The 17,082-nt window shown below is 42.2% G+C and overlaps 3 protein-coding genes across 3 annotated transcripts in view; 1 reads left to right on the forward strand and 2 right to left on the reverse strand.

Annotated features, from left to right (window-relative positions):
* The window catches only part of LOC122778828 (nuclear factor of activated T-cells, cytoplasmic 3-like), a 33,721-nt gene extending 32,356 nt beyond the window's left edge, over positions 1–1,365 (reverse strand). The window contains exon 1 of the mRNA XM_044040930.1: positions 785–1,365. Coding sequence (XP_043896865.1) covers positions 785–875 — 91 coding nt within the window. The 5' untranslated portion in view covers positions 876–1,365. The remainder of the gene's footprint in view (positions 1–784) is intronic.
* A 5,552-nt stretch (positions 1,366–6,917) lies between these two features.
* Positions 6,918–9,689, reverse strand: LOC122778932 (trichohyalin-like). The gene is made up of 3 exons (XM_044041096.1): positions 9,461–9,689; positions 8,109–8,275; positions 6,918–7,375 (listed from the first exon to the last, which is right to left on the reverse strand). The coding sequence occupies exons 1-3, from the start codon at positions 9,687–9,689 to the stop codon at positions 6,947–6,949; spliced, it is 825 nt and encodes a 274-aa protein (XP_043897031.1). The 3' UTR covers positions 6,918–6,946.
* Positions 9,690–10,028: 339 nt separating this feature from the next.
* Positions 10,029–12,027, forward strand: ddx28 (DEAD (Asp-Glu-Ala-Asp) box polypeptide 28). The gene has a single exon (XM_044041095.1). It carries the CDS (start codon positions 10,029–10,031, stop codon positions 11,754–11,756), a length of 1,728 nt encoding a protein of 575 aa, XP_043897030.1. The 3' UTR covers positions 11,757–12,027.
* The last annotated feature ends 5,055 nt before the right edge of the window (positions 12,028–17,082 follow it).

Raw genomic sequence — 17,082 nt, forward strand, 5'->3', positions numbered from 1 at the left:
TGTGTAGAAAATGAATAACAATGTAGATTAAACTCAGAATGTAGAGAGAGATTTGCTTGAAAAATATCTTTCAAATATAAGTGATAAGTGACTGATCAACTACACCATTATAACAGATTACTGTTTTTTTTGGATTTATCTTTGTTTTTTTAATTAATGGGATTTTTTCCCAATATTTCACTTAATACACATGCATAGCATATACATGAAGTTGTGATTTATTTAACAAAATACAGCACTTAAATCCAAACGTTTACTCTTGCCACAGTTAATAGGAGATGGAGATTTGAGTCGCGACATAGTTTGTCATATTCGACAACTGTTGTGGACAGTTGGACAATGTTTTGACAACATTAGCATGTGCTACTGCACAGACGTGTATTTCCAAACTGTTTAAGCCACATATTTAACTTACACCACCTCAAAGATGAGCTGCAGTCCCACCAAGGACAGTAACACAGTAACACACCATCACTGTTTTCAGCGTTTTAGCAACAAAAGCTGTACTTGTGTTAGTCCGCTAGCATGTCAAAGCTAATGACAGCCGGGTGTTGTGGACAAATGCTGCTGAGCGACCACGACATGGAAAGAAGCGCGATAATACTAAATAATAATAATAATAAAAAAAAGCAACAATACTTTCGTAACTGTCTGTTCCTCTTTTACACAGCAAACCATGCCGAGTCGGAAGCTGTGGAGTTGAGTCCAAGTCAACAACAACAACAACGACAGTAACTTGGAATACTGCCTTAATTTACTAACAGTTCAGAGAAGTGCCACTGACCTGCGGGGCCTAACGGCTGCTGTTGCCCGTCCTCCCCGAAGATCAGTCTGAAGTCTAGCTCTTCATTCCCGGGGCAGTTTGCCGTCGTCATCGGAGTTTGACAGCTCGGGGTTTGGAACCCCGCCACTCGACCTGTCGACCGCTGGAGCAACGAATGCTCTCCGAAAAATGTCACAACATTTACACACTGCCGCGATGACCAACTTCAACTTCTTCTGTCAATTTCAGTCGCGAGCTTCTTCTTTTCTTTTCGTTTCTTGTTTAGACAGACACCAAATCCCGCGTCTGTTTCGCCGTCGTTGAACGAAATCCAAAATACTGAGACGACTCCGGCCGCGTCCTCAGACAGTTGACCGAAATACAGGCTTCAACTTCAGGGAAAGTCGTGCCGCCGCCTCTGCCTCTATCTCCACTCGACCTGGTCAACTACAAATTCAGTCAGTGCACTAGCTATCTGTCTTCATCACTCTCTTTCTCTCTCTCTCTGCTGTAGTTTATGCTATAAAATCAAATGAACGCGCTCTCTCTCTCTGTTTCTCTGTCTCTTTCTCTCTCTCTCTGTTATCCCAACTTTTACTAACCCCGCGTGACAAGGCAGTTCCCGTGGTGACGTCAGCAGACACAACACAGGGCACGCACGCACACACGCGCGCGCGCGCCCGCTGCTCTCCCCGGTTCAGTTAATAAACAGTTTAGTAAAAAGCCTTACACAGACACAGAGTGCCTGAAAGAAAGTGCTCGTTGCTTGTGAATGCTTGTGGGGATTTTTTGTATGTTTTGAAAGCGTAGTAACATTAAAACGTTTCACCTAAAATTACATGTCACGTTTAGTCTTGTTTCCGTGTTATTCTTGGGCTGTTTACACACCAAATTATAACCTTTACAAACGTGAAATGTCACCCCTTTTGACCTTGCCTCAGCTGTGCCTTGCAGCCACTTTTCTCTATTTTAATTGGTCCTCCATTCTGTTCCCAGCACCCACTAGATTACATCCGATTAGGCCCTCTACTCCTACCAATCCAAGCAGGGATTGGTGAGTATAATGACATGATGTACTTTAGGCTTGTGAATGGGGCTTTGCTCTGGGTTTAGGGAAGAACAGACATCTTCACTAATCATCATTATTCATGTAATATAAAGGCTGACCAAGCCTAATGTATCTCAACCATTGTTAATCCTGTAAACTGTCCTGTTTATTTTAGTGCTTTGCACATGGGGCTTTTTGTTGTTGTTTTGTAACAGGACACTGCACAAAGATTTGAACTAAATGTTCAACAGTACTGCTGGGAACAGTGTTATCTCTAACTTCAAAATGATAGTGGTGTGTAGCATATTCCTCCTCTGTGTAAAAGGAGCACTTTATTCCGTCTATACTTTCTGTATTAATCGGTAGCCCATTAGCTGCCACTGAGTTTGCAGCTACTCTGCCTGGGGTCTATGCACACACAAAAAAAGCATCTTTTTATGATGCATTTTTTTGTAAAAAAAAAATACAAGGTACTTTAAAAAGTAAGTAAAAATCAAGTGAACAAAAGCAAGAAACAAAGAAACAAAAACAAGGCAGGGGGGGAGAAACAACATGAAATCCATTCTTAAATAAACGCTTGAGTCACCATCAATATTAGTAAACATGGCTTACTCGGTGCGCCAATGATCATAGTGATGGCTCTATTATGTTACAGATCAGTTTATCCTCTAGTAACCCGCCTGGTAGAGTGTGATTACTATGACAGATGTTTATAACAAAACAAACAAAAAAAATGATAGACTATGTGTAAACTTCTGCTCCACTCTGAGCCATGAGAGGCTGCATCAGCCTCACACCCGACTGATAGGCCAGTGCGATCCTTGCAGCTTCATTTTGAGTTAACATAGCTTACTTTGTCAAGTGTAACTCTGACACGAGAGGCTTCGCTTCATGTGCACATTTCCTTTTTACCCAACATACTGTACGTCAGCTCAGCATTTAAATCTCAATATTCTGAGCATTAAGCAGAACTATGTTTTGATTAATTCGAGGCAAGAATAAAGCACAAGTGTTTCTGAACACAGGCTGTTCTACTCACTTTAATCTCTAGCCAACCAGTCCATCAGTCTTCTCTGGTTAATTTTTATGGGGGTGAGCACAAAGGTTGTCACACATTAAACCTCTTGTTTATTTATTAAGTTATTTATTACAAATAAATGCTGCTTTGATGAGTGTCCAACCCGACCCCACTTAACCCTAAATATGTCAAAACTCTTATCATTATCATTAAAATGAATGTTTTAGATTCTTGTGTGATCTCTCTCTACCTGTACCATACAAACACACAACACACACACACACACACACACAAACAGCAGATCAAGAAAAATCCTTTTAATGTTTCACCAAAAATGATAAGCAGTGTTATAAAAACATCTTACGTTTTGTTTTATTATCCATAATGTGTTTTATTGCGGATAAAAAAAAATTCCACTCATCACATGACTTGAAACACATACAGTATTTAAAACATTATTTGAGTCAAAATCTAAATGAAAAAAAATCAATATCCACCATTAATTTGCATAGCGCATATGTGAAAAAAAAAAAGCGCCAAAAATAAATGACTACTCCTGACATGATGCACTGTGAAGTGTGAACATTTTGGTGTAAATGAGTCCATCCTCAAAATAAATTGCATGTGCTGCAGACACATGTTTTTTTTGTTTTTTTTCCCTGACACAGCCACACTATATATGTGTACGTACTATATACGTAGCGTGTACTAGACACATGTGGGCGTACAGAGAGGCGCTCAGCTCTCAGGTGCATCTGAAAGCATCAATATCACATTTCCTGTGGCCTTTATTTTCGAGCAAATGCACAAGTTCTAAACCTTTTTTTGACGCGTGTGTGATCTTCTGTAGTAATTTGTGAGTCTGAGCCAGTGGCATATTTGTTTTGTCTCATAACGGGTTATTTGTGTATCCCACTATAATCCCAGTGCAAGCTCAATCTTAATGTACCCTTCACATCTTACATTTAGTATGTGACCATTTTAGGTATGCAATTTTGGTGTATTTTAAAAACAGTAAGTGATTATAAATGTAAGATTAAAAGAAGAAACAATTTTAAGGGACAACTATGATTTGATGTTAATATAAAACTTATATACTAGTTATTGTTTTTACAACAATAAACATACAGGATAAGAGGAAAAATCAACTGCAGTGTCTTACTGATGTGTAACTCCTGCCGTATCTGCCAATAATTTCTAAAACAAAACGGTAACATAAGAGTGAAGTAAAATAACAGAATTAAAAAGTGTCTTAAAATGATAGTTATGACAAATACAAAGACATGGGCTTAGTTACTTTTCACTGACAAAAGAACATGGTTACAGTATATGGTTTGATGTATACAGTCATACTGTACTGCCTGTCAATGTACTTCTGTCTAAATCATGCTCTTACTTGAAATGAAATGACAAAGTGGCCTTCATATTATTCTGTGGCAGTTGACTGAACTTTCTCCTGTGCAACAGACATGTCTCCATGCAGACCCACCCGAGTCTAATTCAGGTTACCAGAGTCTCTTATCTTCACTGATGACCTTTGAAGGGAGAAGATAAAAAATGTGTGGGAGGCTGTAGATGTGGTTGATATTATGTTCTTGTAAAGAAAGTTACAAAGGAAAAAAAACACACACACACACGCACACACACCCATCTGCCCCCACACTGGTCCTTTTTGAGAGGTGTCACTCTTTCAAGGACTGAGGTTTGCAAAGACTGCAGAAATGCAGCGCAGCACTTTGACTACATGTGTGATGTGCGCTAAATGTCAACAAATGTCAAATTTCACACTTCAGCAAATCACAATGTCAGCTGATAAGGAATGAAAGGCCCAATGGGGAAGTTGCACTGTTGTAGAGAGAGAAACGTGTTTATTTTAATAAAACATATTAAGACGTCTTCTGTGTGTAGTTAATACAAAATACAAAGTGAGAGTGGCGCAATTGGAAAACAATGCTGAATCGTTTTAAAATGAATTCATTGTAAATGTGCATTTTTGTAAACTATTGATTGACTCTGAGAGCAGTAATGTGAATTCAACAGAAGTGCACAAACTTAGTCTGAATTTTAAATGACGCGTTATGTTCCTGTGCTGCCCCCTTTTGTTCAGTTTGTGAAACTGAACATTGCCACAGATGAGTGAGTTGCACAGATCCCACAAGGCAAATGCAAATAGAAGGGAATTGAACTTGTTTAAATGCTTCATCTGCAGTGATAAGCTGCATGAAATAGTTGCCTTCTATGTTTTCCTGTGAGACGACATTAAACAGACAGCACAGCGCCGTTTTGTTGGATGTGTGACAGAAAGTCTGATACTGAGGCCACAATGAATCAATAGGTGGACTGATTCATTCAGCACATGGCTGATGGAGCTGATGTACGATCAATGCTTCATGTGACTGCAGCACTGATGCAGACAGCTGATTTCTTTTTTTAAACACGGTGAATTGACACAACTGACCTTTATGGTGAATAATATGATGGGCAAATTAAAATGTGTGAACCAAAACAAAAGATTGAAAACATTCCCGGGAGAGTAACGGAGCAAACTGCAGAAACTTGTGTCCCCCCCTTTGGAGCCTCTCTCTCTGGATGCATGCCTGTGAGATTAGTCTCCTTTTTATTGGTTTATACTTTTCAGTGGCAAAGCAGCAACAGGGGATTATCCCCCTGTGAACTCCAGCAGAGGTGTAAAAAAGGTTTGCCTGTCTGCCATTCAGTAGTACTTCATAAAGCACAGGCAAAAGTGCAGGAATAAGCCTCATGATAACAAGCAAAGACAATTTTTAATTGCAACATATACTGTATCTTAATGCCTTGCAGTGTCTCACAGAACTGGAGAAATCACACAGACCGATGACTGCTGTGTCACTGACTGTGCTCTTTCTCATCCTTCTCTTCATTTATTACAGTCTCTGACAGTAGCACACTGTCAGCCCTACTCAGCTGATTGATTTGCCATAACAGGCACAGAATGCACAAGTGAAATAAACACAGGGACCAGGTTATACAAGGACATCGGCAACACCGTCCTACACAGTCTAATACAAAGGCTCTAGAAATAAATGTAAGGATAAACTGTTCAAATCATTTTGGAGAATGCAGTTTGAGACGCTGCTGAACTGTTCTGTGTTAAGTGATATTCCTAACATGGTCAACTCTCTAGGATGAAACTTTTACCAAAACAAAAAAGACCTTTGACACATGATCTGCAACATTTAAAACATGTTCTCTTTTAATTGTATTAATAAATACGTTTTGCACAGGTTGTTATTTTCTCAACCATAGGTTTAATCAGTGCCATGGACTTTCATAGTTGCAGTATTTACCTTCACTTTGGATTAAACATGTTAAACATGTTCAAAAGGCCCACGATGGGGAGCCTCATAAGTCTTTTGGATGACACGGACCATGGATAAGGGAAGGCATTTAAGGCCCTTGTGCTTGTGCACTGGTTGGCTTTGTCGTATATCCCACATTGTTTTGCGAACAGAGAAGAGTGACGTTCTCCACAGTCACCACATCATGATGTGGTGACTTGCAAAGGACAAACGTGGTGGTTTCAGGTGCTTCATCTGCTTCCGCAGCAGGAAGGAGCGAGAAGAAACTGGGCTTGGGTTCCAGCAGCTGTCTGGTTCCGCAGCTCTCAGCCACCACATGTGGCAGTGAGATGAGTGTCACGTCGGCAATGTACCACCTGCACAGTCTTTGCCAAAGTACTTCAACTGAAAACTGCTCCACTTCCTTTCTTCAAGTTTGAAACTGTGACCACAAGGGGCGGCTTTCTGGGTGTTAGTGTTGGCTTCCCCTATTGGCCCCCCTTTAAGTTTTACGCTTAACATATGCATTATACCGTAGCCTGATTGTTAAAATAAAAGGGGTGTAGCGCCACCTTCAGGTTCTAAATGAAAACATGGAGGGATATTATCTCAATGCTACCTGTTGGGGTGATCACTCATACATTAGCCCTTATTTCTTTTTTGTAACCCAACAGAAAAACACAATGCTATAAAATAATGATGATACTCCTGAGAGCTAAATATATACATATATAAACATATATATGTATATTAATATATATATGTATATATACATACATATGTACATATATATAAATGTTTTATTTTTTCATTAAAAACAACTCGATCATCTTCATTAATCTGTCCTCCCTGGCTCGACTCTCCTTCTCTCTCTCGTCTCGTTCTCGCCGTTCCTCTTTCAATAAGCTTTCCATCCACTCTCTCCAATCTCGGTCCCTCCTCTCATTGTGCTTCCTCTCTTCCTCTCTCCTCTCTCTCTCCCTTCTCTCTTCTCTCTCCAGGAACTCTCGCTGTCGCCTGTCCTCCCTTTCCTCTGCTCGTTTTTCCCTCTCCTCCTCTCTCTCCTGGAACTCTCTGAGGAAGGCGAGCCAGTCCGGCTCGTGCTTCCTCTTACTGGCTGATGTACTGGGTGCTTGTGTTTCTGGTTTTGTAAATGGGGAAAACTCCAATGAGTCTGAATGATCCTCCTGCTCTTCGGAGTCATCCAGGTCACGCAGTGGCATGTCAAGCTGGAAGAGAGGTGAAATGGTTCAGTGGACATCACACATTCTGCCCCTTTGACAGTGTTGACTTACTTTTTCACTTCGTGCAGCCTTCTACTTATTTCATCTCTTTAGTATTTTGCATAAAAGCAATATCTCAAACGTCACACTACATTTACAATATCTTATAGTTCCCTGTGCTTATTGTTGTAATCTGGAATTAACTAAACTCAAACTAAGCATTTACAAAAAATAAATGAAACTAGCAAACCAGCTCTAAAAACTAATTAAACTAAATACAAACTAAAAAGTTTCCCACTTGATATGCAAATACAAACTGACATCATGTCTGCACTTGAGGACAAAATTGTGTTTATAACAAGTCTGACTGAGCAGATGTGTGCGTCAGTGAAAGTAACAAGTAGCGAGAAAGAGAGAGTGAAAAAAGGGGGGAGCTGAATGAATCAAACCTTGTGTGAATGCAACTCGGTTGATGTCTCTAACTTGTTTCACAGTATTTTTGATTTATTTATAGCCACATTATTGACGCTGATCATCACATTATTTGTTTTCCTAATGGTAGTAAATAATATTTAATATTACAGCAGCGCGAGTATTGCTTTGATTTACTCATCTCCTGTTGATTTTTTCTCCTTTCTACCTGTCACACACGCCTCGAGACAGACACAGATGCATTTACATACACACAGACACATGTGTGTGTGTGTATACTCAAACAGCATCAAAGTCTATAACTTACAGTGATCTCACATGGACGGTGTACAATATATGGTTTGATGAAGTCCATGACCCTAAGGAGCCACTGTTGCCTCGGGGTCAGAGGTTTGGCCTCATTCCCTGGCCTTGGCTTTATCAGCCTGGAGAACTGGGTACGTAGAGACGCTGCTCTGGTCTTCACCTCCTCAACTGTAAAACAAATTTAACAAAAAACCCCAAACAAAAACAAAGTTAATGCGTCGTGAATAATAGTTCATGCTCAACACTTTAGCCTTCTCATATCCTGAATAGGTTGTTTTTCACAACTAGACTTCGGTATTTAGATATCTTCAGAATATGTACACTGCTCTCGCCAAGAGACAGCCTTTTGGATATCTGGATATCATTCTCCTGCGCCAAAGTCCGTAGAGAAAAGCAAGAGCTGCTAGTCTACTGCTGTCTTGATTGGTAAATGTGTGGTCAATCTGAACAAAGGATTTCAAACACCAAAGTCACAACACATTTGGACTTCAACACAATTGCTTATTTTATTTTCTTCTATTGACTTCAGTGTGGGAAGTGAGTAGTTTACAAACTATAGTTCCAGCTGGAAAAGGCTGTCTAAAGGCACGTAAATGCTTCAAACATAGATCTAAGACAGCGTAGACCTAAATAGGTGCTTATTTTATTATCATTATCGTCATATCATTATAATATATTGTAGCATCCAAGTTCGCCCTGTGTGCATGGATTTTTTTTTGGGTTCCTCCCACAGGCTAAAACCATGCAGATTTGGGAATTAGGCAAATTGGAGAGTGGATGGTTGTTTGTCTCTGTGGATTGGCACCAGTGAGCCTCATGTGGAGGATAAGGGGTAGAAGGTGGATCCATAGATTGTGTCATGTGAGGGCTGGGATGCAAGGACTTATGGGTGTGTGACAGTTATGGTTCAGAGAATGGAACATTTAAACATTTAAAATAGTTGCGAAAATGCATTCACTATTTAGCATAATGTGGTTGAACAGTTTTGAGTAGATGGAGTGAAGTGAGTGCTGGAACCGTGAGTGAGAAGGTGCCGGGGAGACACTTCTTATCTGTTGGGTTTTTACTGTTTTATTCTAAATTAAAGCCCATTCATTTCTTTGGGGGCGTGTCAAGGAAAACACAAGGCGCTCAGTGACTATAACGTTAATTCTCTGTGTCTTACGCGACCACATTTGTAAAAACCTAGAGTTATTTTATCACATGGGCGCAAAACAGCAATAACTGTTATTTTACGGTACCGCTGACATGCAGGCTTTAGCGGTACTGGCGCTTTCTTCCGTTCGCCACAGGAGCGAGGGACCGCGTCGGTGTCTCTCGTCATAACACTGCGTTCACAGTGAATGGACGTACCAGGCTGTTGAAGACAGTCGGCGATATCTCTCCATGCTTTCTCTTTCTGGTCTTTGTTGTGAAAGTGTGAACTGGAGACGTCAAAGAGACACGGGTGCTGCTGCCAGAGGACGACGAAACCCTCCTCGGCTTCTTCACTCCAGCACGACCGCGGAACTTTTCTCATAGCATTACTGTCCCTGATTTCTGCCATGACTGTTGACGTCGGTTTGCTCCGTTTCCTCCTCATGCTCCTTCTCTCCGGGGCACCGCTGCTGTTTCCAGGTTTCCACCTGCCGCCTCCACCGGGTCCTGGTCTCTGATTGGCTGGAGTGGTCGCCGACTCTGTTTTATTTTGATAATTTTACTTGCAGGCTGGAGATTCTTTGTCCGAAGGCATCCTCTATGTACGTCACAGCCCGACGCTCGCATGACGTCATCGACACGCGCCGTGTAAGCATGGCGTCTTTGCTGACTAGCAAGCCGGAATGCTGAACAGTTTTACGGCTATTTTAAATGTCATCGCCTTTTTAAGGTAGTCTTAAAAGCGTGTTCTTATCGGTTGTGGTAGAGCCAGCGAAGAGACAAAATGCAGGCTGTGAAGGTCGGCTATTTTTCTTGGATTGTGGCCAGAGCTCTGTGCTCCGGCAGGATTCACCGTCCTCAGCTTGTCCAGATATCTTCGTCACTCTGTGCTGTCCCCACTTCAGTCACCCAGACTCGGTTTTGTCACAAAACAGCGTCGACGCCAGATGACAGCACCGCGGTTATCCGTGTTCCTCTGCACATGCAGAAGCGCGTGGAAACCCTGAAGCAGACACGAGGTAAAAACCAGATCAACACCATCCGAGCTGGGAAGCTCCTGATCCAGAGCAGGAATCCTGATCTGAACCAGTCTGCGGGATACATACCCGGGAAGTTCGAGCAGCCCCGTCTCTGCTCGAAAGGATGGAAACATCACAAATCATTCGGTGACTACTTCACCATCAACAACACCAAGTCTGTTGCACCATGTGTCACTGCGAACCACGAAGAGGAGGCAGAGCAGAAAGCGGTGACCTTCAATAAGCTCCATATCTGCAAGGAGCTGGTACAAGCTTTGGACAGTGTTGACATCAAGCATCCTACCACTGTGCAATTGCAGACTATTCCAAAGATCATGAAAGGTCACAATATACTTTGTGCTGCAGAGACGGGCAGTGGAAAGACTCTGAGTTACCTCCTGCCAATTGTTCACAGACTGCAGGGCGATAAGGAATCACAGATGTACTCAAGTAGCTCACACAAAATTCACGCTTTGGTTCTTGTGCCTTCCAGAGAGCTTGCTGAGCAAGTGACCTCAGTGTGTCGGACACTGTGTGCACCGTTTGGGATGCAGGTAAAGAACGTGGGTGGTGGGCGAGGTGTAGGACACATCAAGATGCTGTTCAAGAGGAATAACCCAGATATTTTAGTGGCTACACCAGGTGCTCTGGTCAAGGCCCTGCATAGACGCTGTCTGGACTTGAGTGAGCTAAGCTTCTTTGTCGTAGATGAGGCTGACACTATGTTTGATCCCAGCTTTTCTGGCATGCTGGAAAGCATCCTGAGCCACACAAACATCGCCCACAATCCCAGTCAAACCCGGGGACCTGGCCACAGAGCCCAGCTGCTGGTGGTGGGCGCCACCTTTCCTGGTGGTGTTGGGGAAGTGCTCAGCAAGGTGACAGATCATAGCAGCATCGTTGTCATTAAGAGTAAGATGCTGCACTTTCTCATGCCACATGTCAAACAGACCTTCCTGAAAGTGAAAGGTGCTGACAAAATCCTGGAGCTCCACCAAGCCATGAAAATGCTCCAACAAGAAAAAGGGGGAGGTGCTGTTCTGGTGTTCTGCAACAAGTCTGCCACAGTCAACTGGTTGGGGTATGGGCTGGACGAGATGGGGGTTCGGAATGCACGTCTTCAAGGAGAGATGCCTGCTCCTGTACGTGCTGGAATCTTCCACTCCTTCCAAAAGGGTGTGGTGGATGTGCTGATATGCACAGACATTGCCTCCAGAGGCTTGGACACATCCGGTGTACGTTTGGTTGTTAACTATGACTTTCCAGAATCACACACTGACTACATCCACAGGGCAGGGAGAGTCGGGAGAGCGGGTGGGATGGAGAATGGGGAGGTGCTTAGCTTTGTCACACACCCCTGGGATGTGGAGCAGGTGCAGAAGTTAGAAACCGCTGCACGTCGGCGAGCTATTTTACCAGGGATGGAATCTAATATACGTGAGCCAAAACCCAAAGTAGCAGAGACAGACACGGGAGTAGAAAGATTGAACTGAAGTCAATTAAAGACTCTAATTTGCTCTAATTTAATAAATGTGTGTACATTTTGGTATTGAAATGCTTCAAATTCAAAAGTAAAAGCTTAATGAATATTTTTTGTCACTTTTATTTACTTTTGTTTATTTGTTTTACTTACCCCAGCCATTGAATTTTGAGGCTCAGAGAATATTTTACATGTAACAGCCATTTTCTTCATAGAAAAATGTGATCTTGGTTATATATAATGTAGGTGTTGATATGAGTTGAAATAAATTGTTCATGAAATTAGTGAAGTAAAATTCATAAAAATTAAGCTACGGTCACTATCTCCAACATTGTCAAATTGCACTGATAAATGGATGGAAACTGGAAAGCAGACAAACAACCATCCAATCTCACACACCTATGTTCAATTTAGAGTGTCCAATTTACCTAATCCCCATATTATATCTTTTTGTGTAGTTTTTTTTCATCTTGACCTTTTCCACCCAGTAATATGTAGTGCGTATGTTTTGCCACAAGGTGGAGGTGTTTGGTCGATTTCTAGCTTACGAGCAGCACTTCATTAGCTCAAGTGGGTTAAAACATCACTGGGCTTTGTGTTTAATACGATTAAATTGGCACATGGTCACTAATATTTTCCAAATTGTCAAAAAAACAAACACCTGCTGTTATTTCTGAAACGTGAAGTGGATAATCATTGCTCAGTATATACAGCCTAGCTGTTGCCATGCATCCATTCTCAATGCACATGGTATAAAACTTGATGTGGTGCATCTGCTGCACCTGAAAGGATTCCTCCTTTGCCTCTGTGGGTGCTTGTTGAAAGGAAAAGTGTTTAAGTGACAACCTGCCAGAGTGAAAAAGAACTTGTGGGATCTTATTTCAAAGGTAATACTCTTCAGTTGATGTCAGATGACGTGATGGACAGGTGACATCAAACCTTTAAGTAGGCATGTCTTCCTCAAAGCTGTCCGCCATCCAGTTGTGTAACAGGCCTGATGATGATTTATGCCAGAAAGTGTTTGTGGAAGTGTGGAGATGAGACGGGCCGAGAGAGCTCAGGCGGGAGGACGGTGTTAACAGCTCTGTCAGTAACAAGGGGTTTCAGATCAGAATGTGTGGAATTCAGCTGTGATTGTTCTCCCTCAGCTCGGGCCAAAAAAACTTCAGGTTTTGCCTCCACCACAGGTTCAGAATTGACCCATCTGTTCCATGACAACGACCTAGTGTTCACTTCAACCAATCCCTTAACTTATATTTATGCCCCTTTAACCTGAATGTCCATAGAATAAATAATTATATACATTATCAAATGCCGTTGTAGGTTGATCTAAAACCATACATGTTTGCCATAAAGGTTCATCCTCACCAATGAAAAATAATAATCATGGGAAATGTAGTGTTGTAGCATTATGTTCTTATTATTTGGCTTTGCTTGGTTTTTGGATCTTGTTTGTACAGCGTTAGAAAATGTATCTGCTAAAACAATGTTCGCATATTCCCAGGTTGTAGATGTAATTGTAAGATTTTTATTTCATTTTAAGAATTTTAACATGTCAGAAGGAGGAGGCTTCATACTAAACTGCTCGACTAATCCTTTAAGATGCTTTAGGGAAATGGAACTTGGGTTAAGTGGGTGAGAAAAATTTAAATAGGTGGTTTGAGGTGACTGGCTCCTCTTTGACCAGACTTTAGAAAAACAATTACAATTTTCCAATTATAAATGTTTGAGCAGGTGGTGATGGTTAGATGCTTTGCATGAGTATTTTATTTTACTGCATCCGCCAAGGACGTCTTATTGTTTGCTACCTTTGTCTGTCTGTGAGCAACATAACTCAAAAAGGAAATGATGGCTTTTAATGATGTCATTCTGGGGCTGTTATAGACCAAAGAAAAATGTTACATTTTAGTGATCACTCATTTAGTATCATGACACTGTGAGGATCTGAGCTGTATGAAGGTTTGCACTCTCTGAGTCCTGTTATTTATTTATTTTCCTCATCAGCCACACTTAAATCATAAAGATCTTTATTCATTTATTCATAATACTGTGGTATTTTCAAATAGCTTCCCTAAATTAAAAACCACTAAGAAAATAAATGTATAACCCTTTGTAATGTCCTCCCCATTCACCTTGTTAGACGGTCATTTAAAGAATATAAAGTGGAAACGGGAACTTCATTCAAACACATTAACACTATTTCTTTATACCTTTTGGAATTTACGGTCAATAAGACCTCATTTACATGAACTTTGACCTTGTTTTTGAGTAAAATAAATCAAATCAATTATTCTCACCATAGTTAACGATCACGTGTGTTGATAGATCGTCACAGACTGGTATATGTCAAAGTTTAGTGAGGACCCACTTCAATTGTTTTAATGGCAGCAAATAATCAAATGAACCATCTGGTTTGACTGTTTATAAAGTGTAAAGTATAAACTATCATCCACCTCTTTTTCAACTTTTCAGTCAACTGTATTCCAACTCATTGCATGAAACATATAAAAGATGTCAACATTCATTCCAAAAAAAGGTAGAGTTAGTGTAATATACTGTAGGCTTTATCAGTGTATCTGTTGGTGGCTGGGTGTGATGTGATTTAACATCCACCTCTGGTGCCTGGTTATTAAATAAAATCAAACATGCTGCCACATGTCTGTCTAGGTGCGGTGTTGATGTCACTTTAAACTAAATCCTAACTATGGAATGTAGAAAATATCAATGAGTGTATCAGGTAATGCTTGCCCAGTTGTAGTTCCCGTTGACATGGAGACGGTTCAAATGGACTACAAAGCGTGTGGTCCATTAATAGTGACGCATTTCCTCTTTTTCCACTGTTGGATTACCCCCCCTCATTCACACACACACACACACACACAGTGCTGTGTCTTGCTGCGTCCACACACACACACACTCACACGCTGAGTCCCCGGCTCCTTGGAAATTTCCCTGAATGCGGAGGCGGAGGAGGATTTAGAGAATCTCAGAGTGCTGCTGAGGATCGGTACAGTCGGCCAGCGTGCATCTTCCCACTTGCATGAAATGCAGCATAGGTTCTGAAGGTAGGTCCACAGCCGTAATCTGCTTATTCTGCTGCAGACACAGGAATCTGTCTCTCCCACAAGCTTTATAACAAAATGCACGGTGTGTCTTCTTGTGTGTGAATGTGAATCCTCTCGCCTCCTTCTCGGAGCTTTGAATGGATCGTAGATAAGTTGTGTATCGTTTGAATCCCTCAAACTTTGATTGTGGACCTCTCCTTGTGGCATCGGTCGGCTCGGTTTGGACTTTAAAGGGCTGCAGCGGGAGAGGGGAAGCAGGTCGCGTGCACTGAGCAGTATATATTTAATTATTCGAATGAAACCGCGAGATTAAGCGCGTGGACAGCGGTGGGTGTTTTTGTCGAGGGTGTCAATGAAGAGTAACCAAAGTTACACTGACTGCACTAGCCGGCGTATGTATGCGCGCGCGTGTGTGTGTTTGTGTGTGTGTGTGTGTGTGTGAGAGAGATGACTCCGCCATGTTACGTGACCATCTCAGTCAAAGCTGCCACAGGCAATTGTTCCCAACTTTTATTCTCCCGTTTTTTCACGCTGCCATGTCTTACGCCCTCGAGTCAAAACGCACATAAAGGGGTCGGTGTGTTAAAGAACCCACGACGACCCCACTCATTACAGCCCCGCCACTATTAGGCTAATCATCCCACAGGCTGCTGCTGGGGGTGGTGGGTTAACCCCGTGTTTTATTCCCAGCTCCAAGCAGCGTGTTCGCCCACGACGCATACATAGTAATAGTGGGTGCGTGTGGTTGCCATTCTGTGGTCCACAGCGTGCTTATCGCGGTCAAGGTGATAATGAGAGCAGCGTGGGGTGGTAATTAAAGAAAGCAAAAACGCGCCGTGGTGGGGCCACACAGTACACGCAGAGTAATACATGGTTACACACTGCGGCAGCGGGCGACACTGTATGTATGTATGTATGTATGTATGAAGTGTGTGAGGATGGCTGCCTGTGTCGGCACCGCTGCTGCCACACCCCTTCACAGAAACGGCAGCAGCACAGCCTCTGCCATCACTTCATGTCACTGTTCATTGTCAGCGGAGGGAGAAGGAAAAACAAAAAGCAATCATGCCCACAACAGTGCCCTCCTCCTCCTCCTCCTCCTCCTCCTTACAGCTGATCAGTTAATACCTGGCTGGATTAATCACTTACTCACGTGCCAAGTTTGTGCACACGGATGGATGCCCTCCATACTAGTAATGTGCAATGTGTGTGTTGGGTATGATCAGTGGTATGAGATGGGGGGCCACCAGTGAGGCAAGAGATGTTAGATAAGCATGTTTCCTCTTGGGCAGTTTCATGAGCGAAAGTACCCCTCCTCTTCCCTCTCGCTTACTCACACACGTCTGGTTTTGATTTAAAGATATAATATGTACCATTTCTCAATTAAAATATCAAAAGGGTGAGACTACGTTAACCATTGAAACACTGTGAAACGTTTCCAGTGCTTGTGCGTGTTTCTGTTCAGTGTTACAGACTGTTTTGCTTTTAATAACATCATCCGCTTTATCCGTTTCTACTCTAACTTCTGTGGCAAACTTCGTATGGGATGTCAGAGTGAAGAAGGAAATATTCAGTACTATTTGTCACTCACTACGTTTACATGCACAGTTTGATCGAGCGATGGCTGTAGTCCAACTAAGACGGAGGAGAAAATCGATGTATTGGCTGTGTACGTCTGACTCCGCCTCCGTAGGTGGCGCTGTATATCTCTATAAGCTAGTGTGTATTGAATCAGTTTCCTGTTGACCTTTTATGTCGCAGAAAAACAAACCGCACACGGCGAGATGGATCGTGCTGTGGTCCTGTATGTTTCATACTTGCTGTACACGTTCGTGTTGACGCACATTAGACCAGCATGGCTTGGTGGTTGCTTTGTTGTCCGAAGAAAGACGCCGCCGCTGCCGCAGTTGTTGTCTCCTTCTACTTCTGGGTCAAAGACCAGGGAGTCAGATTCCAGTCTGTATACATGCAGGAGTAACCAGACTATGAATCACATTATCCAGGTGTGTTAGTCTGACTAAGATTAGCTCAATTTTAGTCAGACTAACGTGTTTACATGAACCAAGTTATTGTCTTAGTCTGACTAAAATCCCACTTTTAACATGCATGTAAACGCAGTGACTAAAGGATCATGACTACTCGTTGCCATTTGCTGTTAGTTCTGCCATTGTGGCTCTTGTGCTTCATGGGGAGACCTTTGGTGGCGAAATGCGATCATTCCCATGACCCCACACCTGCAGGAGTGGTCGCAGGAGATGCGGTGTGGATGCACCT

Source organism: Solea senegalensis, linkage group LG12 (genome assembly GCF_019176455.1).
Source record: "Solea senegalensis isolate Sse05_10M linkage group LG12, IFAPA_SoseM_1, whole genome shotgun sequence".
Classification (NCBI taxonomy): domain Eukaryota; kingdom Metazoa; phylum Chordata; class Actinopteri; order Pleuronectiformes; family Soleidae; genus Solea; species Solea senegalensis.